General features: G+C 45.7%; 1 protein-coding gene across 1 annotated transcript in view; it reads left to right on the top strand.

Annotated features, from left to right (window-relative positions):
* LOC149276032 (asparaginyl-tRNA synthetase-like) overlaps nucleotides 1-21,716 on the top strand; it is a 35,473-nt gene that overhangs the window by 10,619 nt on the left and 3,138 nt on the right. The window contains exons 2-11 of the mRNA XM_089503988.1: nucleotides 13,052-13,264; nucleotides 14,068-14,177; nucleotides 15,147-15,267; nucleotides 15,927-16,067; nucleotides 16,434-16,514; nucleotides 17,668-17,768; nucleotides 18,553-18,685; nucleotides 19,280-19,378; nucleotides 20,266-20,303; nucleotides 20,801-20,867. Coding sequence (XP_089360114.1) covers nucleotides 13,052-13,264; nucleotides 14,068-14,177; nucleotides 15,147-15,267; nucleotides 15,927-16,067; nucleotides 16,434-16,514; nucleotides 17,668-17,768; nucleotides 18,553-18,685; nucleotides 19,280-19,378; nucleotides 20,266-20,303; nucleotides 20,801-20,867 — 1,104 coding nt within the window. The remainder of the gene's footprint in view (nucleotides 1-13,051; nucleotides 13,265-14,067; nucleotides 14,178-15,146; nucleotides 15,268-15,926; nucleotides 16,068-16,433; nucleotides 16,515-17,667; nucleotides 17,769-18,552; nucleotides 18,686-19,279; nucleotides 19,379-20,265; nucleotides 20,304-20,800; nucleotides 20,868-21,716) is intronic.

The following is a 21,716-nucleotide window of genomic DNA, read 5'->3' as shown; positions in this document are numbered from 1 at the left end:
AGAGGGTTATAACTGTAACGTCTTGAGACTGAGGGGCAATAAAATGGTTCTGCATCCTAAGAGTCCGGCTCAGTGTAAATGTACCCTTTAAAGTCAGGAATAAGCCATGCAGCGCCGAGGCCGGATTGCTGAGCAGATATGAGACCCGGAGACGTTCCTCTCCGCAGCCGTCTCACACATCAATTTTTCACTAGGTAATTCGGGTGCCGTGGAGCGGAAATCGGTGCCCGGCCCACCCTGATTAAAACTGCATATTTCATTTCAGCGCGGCACATGTTCCACAAATGTATTTTTAATGCGTAATATTTACATGCGATTGGGGCCGGTGCCGCATCCATAAAACATGCGTATTAAGAAAAAAAAGATATAAATAACACAAACCGCTATTTTGATTCCAAATGATACATTTGCCAAATATACGCAACCTGTTGGGTACCAGCACTACACTTCCCATCATGCTTAGCCAGCCCGTGGAACTAAACTCTTGTAATATTACTGTATACTACAGCCAGTGCATCATGGGAAATATATATTAAATAGTTCTGATGGTCACTTTCTTTTTTCTCTCTCTTCACTTGTCTATCCTTTTAACCCTTAATGGCCCAATGGGCTCTTCATTTCTCATCCGAGACCCTAAGGGTTAATAAACTGAAAAAAAGCTAGCGAATTAGGAGGAGCTTAAAAAATGGCCCTAATATATAGTTGTCGAGCTGTCATGTTGCGTGTTGGATTAATGTATCGAAAGATTAGAACCTGTCTGCTGTTCTCCGCCATCGCAGACGGAACACAACCTCATTACTGTCAAAACACTGGTGAAACCGCAGAACCCTGACCCCCATCCCTGCGCCGAAGCAAAATTCTGCATTTCCGCATAAATTACTGTCATAGGCTTCCCGAATCAATAGATCGCTGAAAACGTGGTACCCGGCCCCGGGGACAGCAGAACCCAGCGCGTATATGTGTGTGTGTATATTGTATACAGGCCCGGACTGGGACAAAAAATAGGCCCGGGCATTTCAGACTGAGCAGCCCATTTTTATGAAAAAATATACATGTACGTACATATACATAATACTTGGTCATTCAACATGGGAAGCCTGAAGCCACAATTTAGTGCGACTAATCCTTGAAATAAATATTATAGAGTAAATAACACAATACCTTATCTTTTCCACTATTTCAGGGTGATTTCAGGGCCTTGAATGTTTTGTCCCCTGAAGTCACTACAAATTCAGGAGGGCATTTTATCTCTGGATAAGTTAAAATGAAATAGTTCCCACTGTAAATTAAGGAAACGGATAACCAAACACACACACCAGGACAGGCTTTTCCCACACCGACGCCCAGACACACACACCAGGACAGGCTCTGCCACACCGACACCCAAACACACACCAGAACAGGCTCTGCCACACCGACATCCAAACACACACCAGGACAGGCTCTGCCACACCGACATCCAAACACACACACATACCAGGACAGTTAAAGAAAGAAGAAATGTTTCAGCACTCAACTCCCAGGAAGCTGGGAGCTAGCAGGAAAAAGGGCAAAACAAAAACAGAAAGCATAACAAAAATAGCAACGTTTCGGCCAAACAGGGCCGTTTGAGCTTGACAAAGACCCTGTTTGGCCGGAATGTTGCTTTTTTGTTTTGCTTTCTTTGAGTAAAGTAACCTAAGGATTGGAAGCTGATTGGCGTGCTGGGGTTCTTTTCTGTGTTCGTACACACACAAGAACAGGCTCTGCCACACCAACACCCAAACACACGCACACACACTAGGACAGGCTCTGCCACACTGACACCCGAACACACACATCAGGACAGGCTCTGCCACACTGACACCCAGACACACACACCAGGACAGGCTCTGGACAGGCACACCGACACCCAAACACACACACACCAGGACAGGCTCTGTCACACCGACACCCAAACACACACACACACAACAGGACAGGCTCTGTCACACCAACACCCATACACAAACACACACCAGGACAGGCTCTGCCACACCGACACCCACACACCCACCAGGACAGGCTCTGCCACACCGACACACACACATACACACACACACCAGGACAGGCTCTGCCACACTGACACCCAAACACACACACAACAGGACAGGCTCTGCCACACTGACACCCAATCACAAATACCAGGACAGGCTTTGCTACACTGACACCCGCATCCGGAGGGTTTCCACAGACGGTTTCACTCAGCCTGCCTGTGGCAACTTTGCCACCAAAACAGCCTGCCTGTGGCAACTTTGCCACCAAAACAGCCTGCCTGTGGCAACTTTGCCACCAAAACAGCCTGCCTGTGGCAACTTTGTCACCAAAACAGCCTGCCTGTGGCAACTTTGCCACCAAAACAGCCTGCCTGTGGCAACTTTGCCACCATAACAGCCTGCCTGTGGCATATTTGCCCCCCCTTACACATCCATGCTATCACACACACATATTCATTCAATTGTTCACAAATATTTATTCACTAATTCACAGATAATCATTCACTCATTCAGATATTCATTCATACATTGATACTCATTAATTCCCTCATTCAGATACTCCTTAATTCCCTCATTCAGATACTCATTAATTCCCTCATTCAGATACTGATTTACATATACTCATTCACAAACATTCATTCACTCACTCTTTCACAGATACTCATTAATTCACTCTTTCATTCAATCTCACATACACCATACAGCCTCCCTCACCCCCTTACCTGAAACGATGATGCACGCGCAGCTCGCAGACTTCCGCGGATCTGCACAGGGGAAGCAGACGCACAGCAGGGTCATGTGACGTACGTTACGTACGTCACATGGCTCTGTTGGATTCCTGCGTCCCCCTGGCCGTGGAAGGGACGCTGCTCGCGCGCGTCTGCCGGTAAGTAGCGGGCCCAGTCGTAGCTGCTGCAGGCTTGAGGGGCAGGTGCCCCTTTTGCCCTGTGTTAAGGACGACCGCATAGGCCCAGTCAGTCCGGTCCTGACTGGGCCTATTTTAAGGTAGGGGCCTGGAGCTGCAGCTCCATTAGCCCCTAAGTCAATTCGGCCCTGGCTGGCCCGGCCGCGGCCCTGCACCGGGGAACTCTGATCTCTGACAGTCGGGGAAGGTATGCGCGACGGACGCAGACAAACCCCCGCTGCTAGCCACACCTCCTTCCGGCTGCAGCGGACGTTGTGTACGCGTATCGCGTAGACGTCAACCCGCTGCCCCGGCAATACAGCAGGAAGCACCGGTAAGTGTGTGTGGGGGGGTGTTAAATGGGGGGGGGCAGGAGGATCCAGGTCCCCTGCAGCGGTGCGGGGGATCTGGATCTTAGTCTCATAATCAAACCTCTATTTGAGGTCTGATTAGAAGACGACCCCGATTAGAAGACGAGGGGTATTTTTCAGAGCATTTGCGCTGAAAAAAACCTCGTCTTATAATCGAGCAAATATGGTAATTCTTACACCTATATGCAAAGTTTATCATGTTTTCTTTTTTAATTTAATCCGGTATGATCTTTTTTATTACTATTATTATTATTATAAATTAAATAATAATAAAAATAATAAAACAAATAGTCTCACTGTTATGTTGTAATAAAATACACAGATCATTTTAAAATGTTAACTTTTTCAGGCTTCAGAAAGTAAAACTTGCCATTGATCAGTTGCCATAGGGAGTTTTATTTTACTGAGAGGGTGGTAGATAAGTGGAACAGCCTCCCAGCAGAGGTGGTAAAGGGTAATACAGTGAGGGTATTAAACATGCATGGGATAGACATACGGCTCCTGAATCTAAGACGAGACCAACGACTGATTAAGGTTTGAGTCTTTACTGAAGGAAAATCTATAAAACAGGAAATATCCCTGTTGGTGCAAAAACCTTTTTAATGTCCGATTATTTGCTTAGGGTAGTTGGGATAGGTTCCTTAGGGCGTCCTAAGGTCATGAAGGAGTTAAAAGAAGCCACGATGCTTCTCCTACATTACATCATATACCGCTGAAGTAGGAGTCATGTAAAAAGTCCTCACTCTTCTGAATGCTACACATTGGCTGTAATGAGCTACTGCTGTGGCAGCAATCAGCGAGTAACTTCCTCTGATCCTATTACAGAGATTCAAATCGGCGCACGATTTAATAATCCATTCCAAATCAGCCATTTCCAGCTACAATACTTATTTACAGCATTAACCCCGTCTGCGCTGGATTTCTCATCCATTTCAAGTTATTTTAATGGACAAGGAAATTTCCAGGTGACCCCAAACTTTTGAAAGGTAGCGCTGCCACCCTAAATAAATGTTCCATTAGCTGACACTTGCATTATTGCTAAATGTTGCTGTATAATTTAAAGGTATGACATCATTACCCGTACGGCGTTTCCATTCTGCAGGGAAACATTAATTCAACAGCGGCTTCTTTATTTTACGGGGGTTTTAAAAGCTCTTTATTGCAGAAGCTATTGAGCGCAGGTTAAATGCAGCGGGTTCTATGTGTTTAATGTATATGTCATGCTGGTATATTACGTATACAGACGTTGGGGCCTACCTCTGCTTCACATACACGCTCTAATTTTCTAAACTATTTACCACATGGCCCCTGAAGCCGCGGGGTCCCCATAATCCCTACAAGATCAGCATTATGGGCCAAGCTGACAGGGGCCACCACGTCCAACACAATGTATATTTTATATCCCACCGGTTCTGATTTTCCTGCTGTTTCTATACACATTATGGGGGCTTTTAGGGCTGTAGAACCCTGCGATCCGCTCATACCCAGCAAACATTCTGACCTCCTAGAAAAGAGGGGCATCAGGGGAGAAGAGAGGGGCATCGGGGGGGGGGGAGAGGGGCATCAGGGGAGAGGAGAGAGGGGCATAGGGGGGGAGAGGGCCATCAGGGGATCAAGGGACTAGGCCAACAAAACAAGGACACCTGGCAGGTATGAAACTTCCCTTCCCAAGACGCTTTATCAGGAGAACATTCTGTTGGCAGAGGGTAACGCCCCTCGTTATATATTTATACTGGGGGTAGCTTATAGGGAAGAATATAAGTCAACCTGGAGCCGCCGTTGCTGTCAGTCATGTGATATTTTGGGTGACTTTCCCGGCTCAAACACCGCACTGAGCTGATGCTTTATGGCGATGCTAATGAAGTCCGTCCCTCCATAGACTTTCATTAGTCAGAGAGTCCAGCTGGATGATTAAGACTGAGCCATTCTATTATTTCCCACAGGCAGTATGATAAGGAGTTGTTTAGTAGATTGGGGTGCCTGAAAACATTATATTATGGGGCAAAAAAAGTGCAGTTGCTTATTTAACCTCTTAAGGACAGCGGGTTGTCCTTAAGCCCATTAAAAACAATGCATTGTCAGCCCGTACATGTGCGGGCTTTGTCATGAAGGGGTTAAGTAATTGTAACAAGAGGTACAGTGGGAGTGCCCATTTTAACTACAACTCCCATGATCCATGGCCTCCCCCTCCCCAGTCCAATACAAAGGCCGCTGATCACTAAGTTTCAAAGCATCTCCTTCTCTTTTCTTTTGAACGTTCTTCCGGAGTTCTTTTAGAAAGTCGTTCCTCCGCGCGGAGACGCGATTTCCAGCGGGGGAGACCTACAGAAATTGCCGAATTTATTGTTAAATCATGCGAACGGGCAGCGTTTAGCGCAGGAGACACCACTTAACCTGCATGGGACTGCGAAGGGGGCCGGAGGCACCTGAGCTCATTACGGATGAAGGTGGAGACGCAAAAGTCCCAAATCTTCCAATTTTATTCCGTTTTCTACAAAAAACATAACATTATACAGGGGGCCGGTCACTGATTTATCTATACATTATACAGGGGGGGCTCACTGATTTATCTATACATTATACAGGTGGCCGGTCACTGATTTATCTATACATTATACAGGGGGCCGGCTCACTGATTTATCTATACATTATACAGGGTTGGCTCAGCTTTTTTTCCATGAAGGAGAAGCGCTCTGGGGGAGCCCCAATTATTTTTATTCTTATCATTACTATTTACTCAATGTAAATTACCCCTCTTATGTAACGAAATAGGGCATTTTACAACATGTTTGTTTATTATTATTATTATTTTTTCCATCTGTACCAAAACTTGCGTATTTGTACCCAAAGTACCCATTATATACTCTGGAGCCCATCTGCAAATCCATTGTGCATTCATTCTTGCCGTTGTTTTTTTTACGACAACAGCCATCCTTATCCTTTCAATCTTCTGCAACCCAACCAATCCTTAAATAACAGAACAAAAACTAACAAAATAAAAAAATAAAAAAATGTATAAAAAAATATATACGGTAATAAAAACTAAAAAGCTAAAGTATACATTTCCTGAATAAACAGAAATAAACGACATTATTTTTGTCCATAAGTTAAGACGTGATAGACCAAAATCCAGGCAAATAAGCAGGAGATGGAATGTTTTTTTTAGTTTGCAGCGCGGCGGTGATGTCGCAGTACCATACTGCCACCTAGTGGTGAATACTGATCACTACAACCCCATCCTAACCACCGGAAGATGAATGGATTCCATCTCCAGTCCTTGAGAACTCTTTACAGATAGGGGTAAAAAATCTCCTTCGCTGAGCACCGAGTATCACCGAGGTATTGATTCAACCATCTGTACTAACGCTCCGCACATCCTGCGCTCTCCGACTCCGCTCGGCGGACTTCATTCCCACTCTGATTATTATTATTTGTTTAGAGCCCAGGGTATTCCGCTACATCAGGGGTTCTCAAACTGCGGCCCTCCAGCTGCTGCAGGACTACATCTCCCATACTCCTCAGCCAGCCCCTTAGCTGAAGGAGCATTATGGGAGATGTAGTCCTGCAGCAGCTGGAGGGCCGCAGTTTGAGAACCCCTGCGCTACATTGTATCGCTGCAACTGGAGCACCCGGAAAACATCTGGGATGAGCTCCGAGGCTCAGGCTGTTGGCCCCATAGGAGTGGGAGCCGCTGCAGGGGGGTGGCAGGAAAAAAACGGCCAGGCGTGAGCCGGGATAGAACGAGAGAGGAAAATAGTGTAGGCAGAGAGTGCGAGAAAAGAGACCGCTGGAAAAAAAACCTGGACAAAAAGAGGGCAAAAAAATGGAGGAGAGAACAGGGAAAGTAATGCAGAAAGAAACCTGGAACCTGCAGGCAGATCGGCCCCATACGGCCCCCGTCTAGTCGCCCGTTTCTCCTGCTGTAAAGACTCAAACCTTAATCAGCCGTTAGTCTCGTCTTAGATTCAGGAGCCGTATGCCTATCCCATGCATGTTTATTACCCTCACTGTATTACCCTCTACCACCTCTGCTGGGAGGCTGTTCCACTTATCTACCACCCTCTGAGTAACGTAAAACTTCCTTACACTACATCTCCAATAGACGCACTACATCTTCAAGAGCCCACTGAAATGATTGGTTAGTTTTGTTAGTGTCGTCGCATGGGAAATATTTGGGTTGATCGGCAGTGTACAGAGATGAGTGCGCACTCAAAATCAGTGATTCAGCTTCAGGACTCGATGCACTCCGGATCCGGACCGGATTTTATTTTTATTTATTTATTGCTTTTAGTTATTGTGGTGGGTGGCTAGTTAGTGGGGAATTTGCCAGGTAAAGGTTAAAAAAGAGAAAAATAAATAAAAATGATTCAGGAAAATAGCGCAGCTTCCAAATCAGGCAAGTTGAATATATTTTTGGTATGTTTTCCCGTTTATTCTAGCTGTGTATAATTTATAAACCTGAAAAAACGTGAAAAAAATGTAAAATATATATTTTAAAAAATATGGTTTTAAAAAAGCCCTACATGTCCCGAATATATATATATTTCATATAATTAAGGAGAGAGAAACAACATCTCAAGAAAACCATAGCAAAACCCCAAAAATGGCTCCTGTAGTGTAAAATATGCCTGGCCTGTAAGGGGTTAAAGCGCAGATAATGGCTGGAGAGTCCCGTTAAAGAGCTGGTAACGGCTCACGCCTTCTGCGGGGTGTCAGCTACGCCCAATAACTCACAGCCTTCACACCCCCCAAAAAAATAAAAAAATAAACGGAAAATGAAATGAGCCGCGGCTTCGGGCCGTTATCTCAGAGAAGCGAGAGCGCCGCGGAGCGCTCGTTAGCGTTATCTCGGTGCGGTAATATACTCTGCGCTGTTTACTCCGCGCCGGATTATTTATTGCATGAATGATGCCTTTTTTTCTTAGGCGGAAATGCTATGGATTTTTCTTTCATAATTTGACATAAATTGGAGCCAAATCCTAAAAAAAAATAAAAAATTCCGGGAATTATTTTAGAGTGGCTGCTAATTTGGAACTCATGGCGGAGCTGGTGGGGCGAAAGAAATTGTAAAAGTTCCCGTGACAGATAAAAGCTTTATTCACCTGCCGGCTGTCAGTTATCATACGGCGAACAGCACGTGAAATACAGACAGGCGGCTATCAGGTGCCCTGCGAGTCCCTTTAAACCCCGCCTCTCCATTTAAACCCCGCCTCTCCCTTTAAACCCCGTTTAATTTATAATGCCGTTCCCTGCTGTTTCTATACACATTATCGGGGCTTTTAGGGCTGTAGAACCCTGCGATCCCCTCATACCCAGCAAACACTCTGACCCCCTAGAAAAGAGGGGCATCGGGGGAGGAGAGAGGGGCATCAGGGGGGAAAGAGGGGCCATCAGGGGGGAGGGGCATCAGGGGAGGAGAGAGGGGCATCTGGGGAAGAGAGAGGGGCATCGGGGAGGAGAAGAGGGGGAGGGGGATCGGGGGGAGTGTGACAGGGCCAGGCTAGCTGGCTCATGTGTCATATGAAGTTTAGCCGGGTCACGGAGCACTTTTGTGTCCGGTTCTGTATACCGTGACCCGGTAATATATTATATTGTGTTTATTGTGTAACCGGCCCAGAGACTGATGTGGATTCAGCCCCAGCCTTCAAAGAGACGATCCTATAATCTGGCTGGGGCTCTTAATCAGCCAGCACAGCCCTGTCTGCCCAGACGGCACCCGCACTACAGGGGGGATAACACAGGTGGGGGAACCCATTGTATTCTGTAATCCCCTCACCTGATACATCCCCTGTATACTGATGGGATTTGTGATGGGATGGGAGTGATGGGATTGGGGGTTGGGTTCGGTACACATTGCATTGAGATTGTATATAAGTTCTGTGTGTTTGTAATAAAGAGAGTTCTTCTTGGTTTGCTGCGAATGGTGGTCTGGATGATCCGTGGATAGCTGAGTGCGATCCGTATGAGGGACTGACTGGTGATTCCTCAGCCCTCAAACAGGGGGACCCAGCCTTGGGTACGGTGACCCTGTAACAAGGAGGGGCATCTGAGGAACAGAAGAGGGGCATCAGGGAGGAGAGACAGGCATCAGGATCTCGGTCCCAAAGAGAGACTGGCCAAACCAAAGAGAGACTCTCGGCAGATATGCTTAAAAGCAGTATATAACCCATGTCGCTGTTCCGCAGAAGGTTGCCCTGGTGCCAAGCGAAGCGGGTAAACTCATCCAGCCAATCCGCCATCTGATTGGGTGGCAAACGTACAACAGTGGCATATCCTGGACCAACTAAGGCTACAGCGGCAGGTCCAGGGGGCCAGCAGCCCCTCTGCCACATAACAGGCACCTAGTAGCCCTTCTGTGCAATCAGGCAGTTCGTTTTGGCTAAAGATTTATGCTGGCAATAATTGTATTAACCTCTACTGCTTTCACTGGCAGGCTGTTCCACTTATCCACCACCCTCAGACGTGAGACAGATGTGAGATGTGCGCTTTGTTTTTCAGCCCTCCAGAAGTTTTTCCTGGCCCAAAAATGCCACGAACAGCCATCCTCGGCACCCCATCTGAGCCCCCCCACAAGCGAGCGTCACAGTTATTGGAGAGACGGCTGGAATCCCCGCACCAGACTTTCTCTCTGTCTCTCTCTCGCCCGCTCTGTCTCTCTCTGTCTCTCTCTCGCCCGCTCTCTCTCTCGCCCGCTCTGTCTCTCTCTCGCCCGCTCTGTCTCTCTCTCGCCCACTCTGTCTCTCTCTCGCCCACTCTGTCTCTCTCTCACCCGCTCTGTCTCTCTCTCTCGCCCGCTCTGTCTCTCTCTCTCGCCCGCTCTGTCTCTCTCTCGCCCGCTCTGTCTCTCTCTCGCCCCCTCTGTCTCTCTCTCGCCCGCTCTGTCTCTCTCTCGCCCGCTCTGTCTCTCTCTCGCCCGCTCTGTCTCTCTCTCTCGCCCGCTCTGTCTCTCTCTCGCCCGCTCTGTCTCTCTCTCGCCCCCTCTGTCTCTCTCTCTCTCGCCCGCTCTGTCTCTCTCTCGCCCACTCTGTCTCTCTCTCGCCCACTCTGTCTCTCTCTCACCCGCTCTGTCTCTCTCTCTCGCCCGCTCTGTCTCTCTCTCGCCCGCTCTGTCTCTCTCTGTCTCTCTCTCGCCCGCTCTGTCTCTCTCTGTCTCTCTCTCGCCCACTCTGTCTCTCTCTCGCCCACTCTGTCTCTCTCTCACCCGCTCTGTCTCTCTCTCTCTCGCCCGCTCTGTCTCTCTCTCGCCCGCTCTGTCTCTCTCTGTCTCTCTCTCGCCCGCTCTGTCTCTCTCTCGCCCGGAATGCTAAAACAATCTCGATTTAGCCAAATAGCTGAAATCCAGCGTGGGCAGCGAGTCCGTGATTTAATAACCCCGCGCTGTAACTCGCTGTTAATAAAATTGAAACAATTGTAGCCGGAGCACATTCTACCTCCTAATTACCAGCGAGTCGGAGTGCGTTCTGGAGGCAGTCGTTACGGCGACTTCATTTCATTTAGGAGGTTAGGAGGCTCAAAGAACAGAATAACAACACTTTGGGTTTTTTATTCTTCTTCCCATATCTGTATTTTTTGCCACTTGAACTGCAGACAACAGAAAAGAGTAACATAAAACCCCGTACAGCACTAAGTATCACATTAACCCTGCGAATGCAACACAATGTAACTAATACAATAACACCCCCCCAGCGCTATATACAGTAATATAACCCCCCAGCGCTATATACAGTAATATAACCCCCCAGCGCTGTATACAGTAATATACCCCCCAGCACTGTATACAGTAATATAACCCCCAGCGCTGTATACAGTAATATAACCCCCAGCGCTGTATACAGTAATATAACCCCCCAGCGCTGTATACAGTAATATAACCCCCAGCGCTGTATACAGTAATATACCCCCAGCACTGTATACAGTAACATAACCCCCCAGTGCTGTATACAGTAATATAACCCCCAGCGCTGTATACAGTAATATAACCCCCCAGCGCTGTATACAGTAATATAACCCCCAGCGCTGTATACAGTAATATAACCCCCCAGCGCTGTATACAGTAACATAACCCCCCAGTGCTGTATACAGTAATATAACCCCCAGCGCTATATACAGTAATATAACCCCCAGCGCTGTATACAGTAATATAACCCCCAGCGCTGTATACAGTAATATAACCCCCCAGCGCTGTATACAGTAATATAACCCCCAGCGCTGTATACAGTAATATACCCCCAGCACTGTATACAGTAACATAACCCCCCAGTGCTGTATACAGTAATATAACCCCCAGCGCTGTATACAGTAATATAACCCCCCAGCGCTGTATACAGTAATATAACCCCCAGCGCTGTATACAGTAATATACCCCCAGCACTGTATACAGTAACATAACCCCCCAGTGCTGTATACAGTAATATAACCCCCAGCGCTGTATACAGTAATATAACCCCCCAGCGCTGTATACAGTAATATAACCCCCAGCGCTGTATACAGTAATATAACCCCCCAGCGCTGTATACAGTAATATAACCCCCAGCGCTGTATACAGTAATATAACCCCCAGCGCTGTATACAGTAATATAACTCCCAGCGCTGTATACAGTAATATAACCCCCAGCGCTGTATACAGTAATATAACCCCCAGTGCTGTATACAGTAATATAACCCCCCAGCACTGTATACAGTAATATAACCCCCCAGCGCTGTATACAGTAATATAACCCCCAGCGCTGTATACAGTAATATAACCCCCCAGTGCTGTATACAGTAATATAACCCCCCCAGCACTGTATACAGTAATATAACCCCCCAGCGCTGTATACAGTAATATAACCCCCAGCGCTGTATACAGTAATAACCCCCAGCACTGTATACAGTAATATAACCCCCACATCTGGAATTAATAATGGCATCTAATAAAAACGGCACCCATCTGCTCTAAAGGAAACATTAGGAATCAACGCTTCCAAGACAGTCTGGACTACACTTCCCAGCATGCTCCAGCTGGGTATTTTACGTCACTTCCGCTTTGTGGCTTGAGTTCCCATGAGCCGGCGAAATTCGCCGGACTGGGATTGGTCGTTCGGGTCACGTGCCTTGTATAAGCTACAGGAGGGCAGAACAAGGGGAGAGAGGTGGTAGGAAGAGGGTATTTGTCTTCCTGCGGTGTAACTGTTCGTGCAGCGCAGGGGAAGCTGCAGTGTACGTATGGCAGGGCAATGTATACACTACAACTATTACAGTATTAGTGTAATGGCCTGGTTACACACATACACACACACCGCCCCCCCCCCCCTTAATTCATGTTTAGACAAACCTGTAGAAAAGGATAAGGGGGCCCTGAACCCAGGAGCTTACAGTCCGCCGGTTAAAATCACCCTGCGTGTCGGACCATTTCATTGGTTTGTACAGAAACCCAAAACCTGCCGGCAGATCGGCCCCATCCGGCCCCCGTCTAGTCGCCCGTTTCTCCTGCTGAAGAGACTCAAACCTTAATCAGTCGTTGGTCTCGTCTTAGATTCAGGAGCCGTATGCCTATCCCATGCATGTTTAATACCCTCACTGTATTACCCTCTACCACCTCTGCTTGGAGGCTGTTCCACTTACCTACCACCCTCTCAGTAAAAGACAAGTTCCTTAAACAGCCTCATTGATGAGGCCGAGGGGTGATTAAGGTCCAGAAAACCGGATTAGAGGGAGGGGGCTTTAAACTCCCATCAGAATAGTTGTTTCTTTGTGTTTTTGTGACTTTTTTTTCTTTCCAGGCCCGGATTTATGCTCTTTCACGCCGTCGTGCAGTCGGCCTCCTCCTTCTCCTCCTCTTCACGATGTTCTCGCCTAGAAAGCTAGCTTTGGCTCTCCCCGGGCTCTGTCGGTGGCATCGCTGCCACGTGAGACATCTCGGGCCGGTCTCCAAGCTGAGTGTACGGGAGGCGCTGGCGAGTGGCGAGACGCCCTCCGAGGAGATAAGAGTTCAGGTAAATAACTAGCGGGCTGTCTAAATTTGTGACATCTTTTCCTGGCTGTGACAGGACCAGGCTAGCTGGCTCATGTGTCATATGAAGTTTAGCCGGGTCACGGAGCACTTTTGTGTCCGGTTCTGTATACCGTGACCCGGTAATATATTATATTGTGTATTATTGTGTAACCGGCCCAGAGACTGATGTGGATTCAGCCCCAGCCTTCAAAGAGACGATCCTATAATCTGGCTGGGGCTCTTAATCAGCCAACACAGCCCTGTCTGCCCAGACGGCACCCGCACTACAGGGGGGGATAACACAGGTGGGGGAACCCATTGTATTCTGTAATCCCCTCACCTGATACATCCCCTGTATACTGATGGGATTTGTGATGGGATGGGAGTGATGGGATTGGGGGTTGGGTTCGGTACACATTGCATTGAGATTGTATATAAGTTCTGTGTGTTTGTAATAAAGGAGCTCTTCTTGGTTTACTACGAATGGTGGTCTGGATGATCCGTGGATAGCTGAGTGCGATCCGTATGAGGGACTGACTGGTGATTCCTCAGCCCTCAAACAGGGGGACCCAGCCTTGGGTACGGTGACCCTGTAACACTGGCACTGTCTCTTCTTGAGACAGCCAGTTAGCATATTAATTTGTTGCTCTTGCGCTCTCATTCACGCTCTCTCTCTGTCTCTCTACCGCCTCCGCGACCTCTCCTGTGTCCATGGCAGAGAAGGCAGGGAGACGTTGAGAGAGACGCTGCGGTCTCGTGGTTCTTTGCTGTCTGTCTCCTTTCTCCTTGTTGTTGCCTCTTCAGGGATGGGTCCGATCCGTCAGGTCCCAGAAAGAAGTTCTGTTCCTGCACGTCAGCGACGGCTCGTCTCTGGAGGGCCTCCAGATTGTAGCTGAACCCCATCTGAAAAACAGGTCGGTCGCTATGTCATCAGTATGACATCATGATGCACCATTAAAAAAAAATAAAATAAGTTGAGCTCGGCGGACGTCGAGTTACCGATTTATTTTTTTCTTTTTAATTTTTATTTATTTTTTAAGGTGGATTTCTGCCTGCACTCAAACCCCCCCACCCTGTAGGCACAAAATTAAGTCGGATTCCGTAGTTTTTGAAACATTCTATATATTTATTTTTTTTTAACTATACCACGAGAAGGAGCTCCGGGGCAGGAAATCCGTGGGGTGAATGAGGTCGGGGGGTTAAATGGAAGAACCCGCACCTGCTAAATACCCCAAAACGGATTGTGTGCCCGCACGCTGTGTAATAATAAATTCGACAAATTATATTTGGTGTCGGTGCGCAGAAGCTTAGTAACTAAGAAATCAGTAAATCAACATTTTTTTTTAGCTATTAAAGTTAGAAAATGAGAATTCTGTCTTGGCTCCTCCCCCAGCTGCCTCTGCTGGGAGCTGGAAGTGTGCTCGACTACAATGCGCATTAAAACGGGTGTTTTTTGGGCTAGGCCATCCTCTTGTTGTAGAAGTCCTCCGATCTTCACACAAGCACCAACCCACCCCCTCTTACCCCCCATTAGTGCTACAAGACAGCTACTACTCCCCCTTTTCACCCTTTAGATTGTAAGCTCTCGAGCGAGGCCTTCAGAAGCCCACCATACTTGCCAGGAACTTTGTGTAAAGGCACCATAAGGCGACATGGCAGCTCAGGGGCCGGGTTCTCCCCCCCGATGCGTCTGTGTGTGTTAACCGCCCCATTTAAATTGTACAGCGCTTCGGACTATGTTGGCGCTTAATAAGCAGAGGATAACTCAGGGCTGGCTCGTTTCCCTTCAGATGAACTTTGAAGCTGAACGCTTGCAGCCCCCGTTATTCGGATTCCGTGGGAATGGGGGGGATACGACGAGTGATTTCTCTTTTTCTCCGCAGCGCCCTGAGCTTCGGGAGTTCGGTGGAGGTCACCGGGTCGTTGGCGAAGAGCCCCCGCAAGAAGCAGAGCGTGGAGCTCAAAGCCTCCGATGTGAAGGTTATCGGGAGGTGCGACTCCCACGTAAGAATCCCCAGAACGCTCCTAAAACCAGCCGCCTTCTGCGGAATCGACTCGTACAGCAGACCTCGCCAAAAACCGTGATTTTTGTGCTGAATTTTTTTTATTAATAATCAGATATTCCACACACACAAAAAAAAAATGCAGATGTTTTTTGGAATTAACTCAGAAGGTGCAACATTTTAATATTTTTGTATGTGTTGGAAATGTTCTTTTAGTAAAAACAAAAAATATATATATTTATACGTTTTTATTATTACATACATTTTAAAACCGTATTTGCTCCTTTTTTAAAAAAAATATATTTACTAAAATCTGAAAAAAATACCTTGTTCTAGTATAGAGGTCGTCTTTTATTCAGACCTCAGATCCGTGCCTGTCTATCAGTCTGCGCTCCTCTTCACACGTTATGGAGAGGAAACGGTTAAAATAGGGGAAAATCTTTGTGGACTACAAATCCTATGATTCTCAGGCAGCCTTAAGGTTGATTGAGCATCATGGGACATGTAGTTCCCGAGATGTGCTGCTGACTGATTGACAGGTGAGTATACAAGATTTGGGGGATTAATAGGCTTCAGGGTGGAGGGGCAGGTAATAAATGAGAACGCGGATGAATGACGGTGTGTTTACGTACAGAATAACCCGCATTCTGGTCTGCGCAGGAATTCCCGTTTAAGTTGAAGGAGCGGCACCCGCCGGAGTACGTCCGACGGTTTCCTCATTTACGCTGCAGGACGAAGACGTTCAGCTCCTTGCTGAGAGTGCGCAGCGCGGCCACGGCAGCCGTACACGACTTCTTCCAGGTATTTCCATGCCCGGCAGCCGTTTATTTCAGAATAATAATAGAGAGTTCCGCAGACAGGTGAGGCTGGTATTCAAAATGACTACTTTGAAACTTCTAAGCCGAATTAAATCGCATATGAGTATGAATGCAAAAAAAACAAACTGATCTAAACTGCAGTACATACATTTGCCCACTTAGTGGCGCTGTTTCTCTGCAATGGGAAAATTAAGCTGGAAGCATTTCCACTTTCATTTACTTCAATGAGAGGGTGATAGATAGAACAGCTTCCCAGTAGAAGTGGTAGAGGGTAAGTTACCTTTTTTATATTAAGAACCGTTTTTATGTTTACCGATGTCCGATTCTTCCCTGTTCTATCCAATGACAGACCAACGGCTTCCTGCACATCCACACCCCGGTTATTACCTCTAATGACTGTGAAGGCGCCGGCGAGCTTTTTAAGGTGGAGGTAGGCAACAAGACTTTTTTTTAATTCAACATCTCCTGAATCTAAGACGAGACCAACGCCTGATTAAGGTTTGAGTCTTCACAGCGGGAGAAACGGGCAGACTAGACGGGGGCCGAACGGGGCCGATCTGCCGGCAGGTTCTGTTTCTAAGTTTCTTTAAGTACCAAAAGCTTAAAGGGTCAGTAAAAACTGGTAATTTTGTATCAAAGGCCATATGACTCTCTAAATATTATTAACCTTTATTAAGCGCTAACATTGTCCTATTTAAATACAGGCTGGCTAACAAAGACCTTAAAATTATTAAATATAATAATAATGATGTCATTAAATACTCATTCCCTGTCTTGAAGGATCCTATCTCCTGCGTTCTCTGTTGGAGCTTTAACCTCGTTTTTTTTTTGTTTTTTTATTGCACTCTAGAATGGTGACCTTTTATTGGCGTGATGTCAAATACAAATCACTATGAATAAATATTTCCCCCTCCGCCCTTTAAGCAGGGCACATTGTGTTCCTTGGTCTCGTGGATTGCCAAGGACCATAAGAATGGCAGTGGCGATCGCTCAAATCATAATCATTAATATATTATTAGAAATAATACCTGCGGACGTCCCCTGTAACCTCCGTGGTAATAGAAGCCCCTTTGCTCCCTGTTCTCAAGCACGTAACTGCAGTAGAAGGGCTGCTGCCTCCCAGGTGCATTTTAAAGCCACGTACTACTGTTTGTATGGCATATTTACCCCACCGGGGGGTACTTTTATATCTGGTTGCATTACAGAGGCGCGATTAAACCAGGTTTGTAAATTTGTAACACTGCTTCTTGCAGGGCAGCGGGGGGTTTGAGTGAAAAGCTTGATATACATCATACAGAGTCGGCTCAGTCCTTCCTACCAGAGAAGCTCCCCGGGTTCAGCCATTCATAACGCTGAGTGGGGTCGGGGAGATGAAATTATTCGGCACGTCTGTAAGCTCCCAGGGTTTTTGTAATACCTTTTAGTGATAAGACGTTGGGTTATAAGAGACTTCAAGACCTCAGAGGTCCCATCTTCTGACTTTGCAGGTATTTATGGCCGGTTAGAGACACAGGGCTGCGCTACGGGGCTCTTTTACCTGTAGCGGCCTCATTACTCGGTTTGTTCCCTTTGTCACTTTCCAGGCTACAAACTGGGACCGCGGCAGTGGGGACGATGCTGGTTTCTTCGATGTACCCGCGTTCCTGACGGTGTCGGGGCAGCTCCATTTGGAAGTCATGTCTGGGTAATTGTAAGACACTTAAACCACATACCTTTTTATATTTAACCCCTTTGATCCCATTAGGACTTACCTGTACGTCCTTGAAAGCTGTGCCAAGAATGTATCGGTACGTCTTGACTTTGTTGCGGCGGGAGAGACGTCTCCCTGCCTCTACAGGTGAGATCAGACTGTCTGTTGACGACCCGGATTCTCTCTTGCCAGCTTCCAGTGAACGGATTGCGTGTCACGGTGCTCGCGTGTCACGGTGCTCGCGTGTCACGGTGCTCCCCCTGCTGGCTGATCACATGCACTTAGATCAGCAATGCAGGGCTATGGAGCCTGGCTTGCTGATCACAGTGTAATCCTCATCAGACAGATCAGGAGGAGGAGATGGTGAAAAACAGTTTCTTCCCCTTCCAAAAAAATGAAAAATAAATATATAAATAAAATAAGTAAGCAAATAAACATTTATTGGGAGCCCAGTGATATCACATGACATTACTGGCATAAAACATAAAATACCTTGAGCTATACTGCATTGGGAATAGTGCAATAACAAAAAAGGGAAAACAATTAAAATAATAATAAATAATATATATAAAAATATTTTATATATATATATTTTATTTTTTTTATTATTATTATTATTTTTTTTTAAGTGCCCCTTAGCCCTTCCACTATAACTAAAAAAAATATATATAAAAAAATCACTACTTCCCAAACTCCGTAAGCCAATAGTATTAAGAAATGTGAACGTCGTTAGGAACATCAGGAATCCGACTATCGTTTTTTTTGATGTCCCGTCCAGGGGGTTCTCCCGCGTCTTCACCTTTGGCCCCACGTTTAGAGCCGAAAACTCTCAAAGTCGACGTCATCTCGCAGAGTTTTACATGGTGGAAGCGGAGATTTCATTTACTGAAAGTCTGGAGGACGTAATGCAGGTACAGCGCCACGGAACACGACGGTGCTATATAAATAATAATACAGTCAGTGACATTCTCCTGTATAATGTATAGTGAAATCAGCGAGCCAGCCCCCTGTATAATGTATAGATTTACATATACATTTACATTCTCCTGTATAATGTATAGTGAAATCAGCGAGCCGGCCCCCTGTATAATGTATAGTTAAATCAGCGAGCCGGCCCCTGTATAATGTATAGATAAATCAGCGAGCCGGCCCCCTGTATAATGTATAGATAAATCAGCAAGCCGGCCCCTGTATAATGTATAGATAAATCAGCGAGCCGGCCCCTGTATAATGTATAGATAAATCAGCGAGCCGGCCCCCTGTATAATGTATAGATAAATCAGCAAGCCGGCCCCTGTATAATGTATAGATAAATCAGCGAGCCGGCCCCCTGTATAATGTATAGATAAATCAGCAAGCCGGCCCCTGTATAATGTATAGTTAAATCAGTGAGCCGGCCCCCTGTATAATGTATCGGTAGATCGGTATGCATTATACATTGTTCAGTGAAGGATGGATATAAGCCCCTCTCTGCCGGGGTATAATGAATGATTTCTCTCTCTTAGGTTATGGAGAATCTCTTTAAGTCGACGACCTCCGCGTTACTGTCTCAGTGCCCCGAAGAGATTGAGTTCTTCAGTAAATACGTTTCCCCCGGACAGACAGTAAGTTAAAGCCCTCCATGATACCCCCCATCCTAATTTCTACCCCCTACTCGAGCCTCACGTACTTCCTTTTAAAGACTTTCCTCCTGCCCCCCCCTTATACCTCTAGCTCTCCCCCCAACCTCCAGCTTTCACCCTCCCTCCCTCCCTGAGTCAAGAAATATTCAGTGAATCTGTTTCACCCTTCAAAAAATATTTTAAAAAATATTCAAAAAGGAAAAAAAAAACAAAAAACTAAATGATTAAACAGACTCCCATGATGACATCATAAGGGGTGCCATCCTATTCCATTAGAGGTCACTTATGATCTTAAAGGCATCTGTCAAAGAAGTCTAAAAAAGAAAAAAAATATAAATAAAAAATAAATAGACTTTTTGCTCCTTTTATAAAATGAAAAATCTATGCATGTGGGATATTATTCTACTCGGAGGACATTGCTGGGCATAAAGTGGGGGCTTTTTTTGGTCAGTGTCACCTAATTTGTGTAAGATATCAGAAAAAAATGAAATAGTCTTTTTTTTTTTTTGTTTGTTTTTGAAATTATTTTTTACGGGTAATGAAAGACCATTGTGCGGGTGCATTAAACATGGAAAAGGGGAATCATGGGTTAACAAAGATATGCTAAAAATGGCAAAAACAGCTCCTGTCACTCAAGGTGCTAAAGCCCCGTCATGAAGGAGTTAATTTACTGACAGTAACTGCAATATATAATGTATTAAATATTTAAGTTTTATTTAATTTTATGCAGTCAGATTACGACGTCCGCGAGCCGCTTAACAGAAGTTACTTGTATATTTTTTTCACTAATCCTGGAAATTCAATAATTTTTTATAAAATATCATTTATTTATATTTTTAAATATTTTCTTCCCCCCCCTTTTTCTTAAGGACAGACTGGACAGGCTTCTAGCGAGCGATTTTGTGACGTAAGTACGAATCGCCTTAAAATACAGGGGTATTGGATTGGAGACAAAGTTAACTTCAGCCCCTCCATTCAGCAAACTCCCCCTCCGAAGGCAGCTTGAGCAAACCGGCTTTCTCCGAAGGGTAGGGTCAACTTAACGAGGATGCAAATCCTATGACAAGTAGCTAAGGTGACCGCACACATTGGAACACATATTTATCATATGTGTGCAAACATAATTTTGCCATTGTTCTCTTTAAATTAGGTTATTAACATTACTGAGAGCGTAGTAGATCTGTGGATCAGCCTCCCAGCAGAAGTGGTAGAGGGTAATACAGTGAGGGTATTAAACATGCATGGGATAGACATACGGCTCCTGAATCTAAGACGAGACCAACGACTGATAAAGGTTTGAGTACAGAAGGAAATTCTATGTATCCTATAAACCTGATTAAAAGGTAAAGCTCGGGTTTAAACCCTACGAGACATGAATTGATCGCCTTTTGTTTCCTTTGTCAGAATGACTTATACCGAAGCGGTCGAAGTATTAAAGAAATCGCAGAAGTTGTTCCGGTATAAGCCGGAGGTGGGTGCCCAGCGCGTGGCGCTTGCGGTTTGGCGATATCACCAGAAAACCGTTTCCCGTTTCCTCGCGCGTTGCACGGATTATGAATAATACTTGGAAATCGTAGGATAATCGCGATCCCGATAGTCTCTTCTTTTTATTTACCAAAGAAAAAGTGAAAATCTCTTTTAACCCCTTAAAGTGTCAGCAGCGTATTTCTCCGCTAAGGGCTTTTAACCCCTTTGCGACCATATAGACGTACCTGTATGTCCCAAAAAGCTGTGCGAAGAAGCCCTATAGGACGTACTGGTACGTCCTGCAGCTGCAGGGACATCTTTCCATGTCATTGTGATATCGCTGGCATACATAAGGTCCTTAAAGGTCTCTAGACATATTGCACTCATAAAAGTGCAATAAATATAAATAAAACCCCTTAAGCCAGAATTATTAATAATACCAACCGCTGCTATGGGGGGGGCGGATGTGGCCCTCTAAAACATCGAAGAAATGTGTATGTGGGATGTTCCCGTAATCAGGTGATGTTGCCGAACATACGTTTTTGGGTTTTTTTGCTATAGGTTTTTTTTTTACGTTTTTTTTTTTTTTTTTTAAACATACAAGAGCCCACAATGATTATTTTTGCATGTTTCTATGGTTTCAAACAAAAGCCCAATTTTTCTGTAAAAAAAAAAAAAAAAAAATGTATAATTTGTGTTGATTCATCAAACATAGACAAGGGTAATATCGATTAAACCAATATAAGGTAAAAATGGCAAAAATAAAATCTATGGCACTAAAAACCCTTCGCAAGGAACGGGGTGAAAACTCAGGGTACTAGGATAGGAAAAAAGGGTGTTTGGAAGAATATAA

This window comes from Sceloporus occidentalis, unplaced genomic scaffold, assembly GCF_023333645.1.
Source record: "Sceloporus occidentalis isolate IW3139 unplaced genomic scaffold, rSceOcc1.0.p SCAF_250, whole genome shotgun sequence".
Classification (NCBI taxonomy): Eukaryota; Metazoa; Chordata; class Lepidosauria; order Squamata; family Phrynosomatidae; genus Sceloporus; species Sceloporus occidentalis.
The sequence above is the reverse complement of the archived record's forward strand: the minus strand, read 5'-3'. Positions and strand labels throughout refer to the sequence as shown.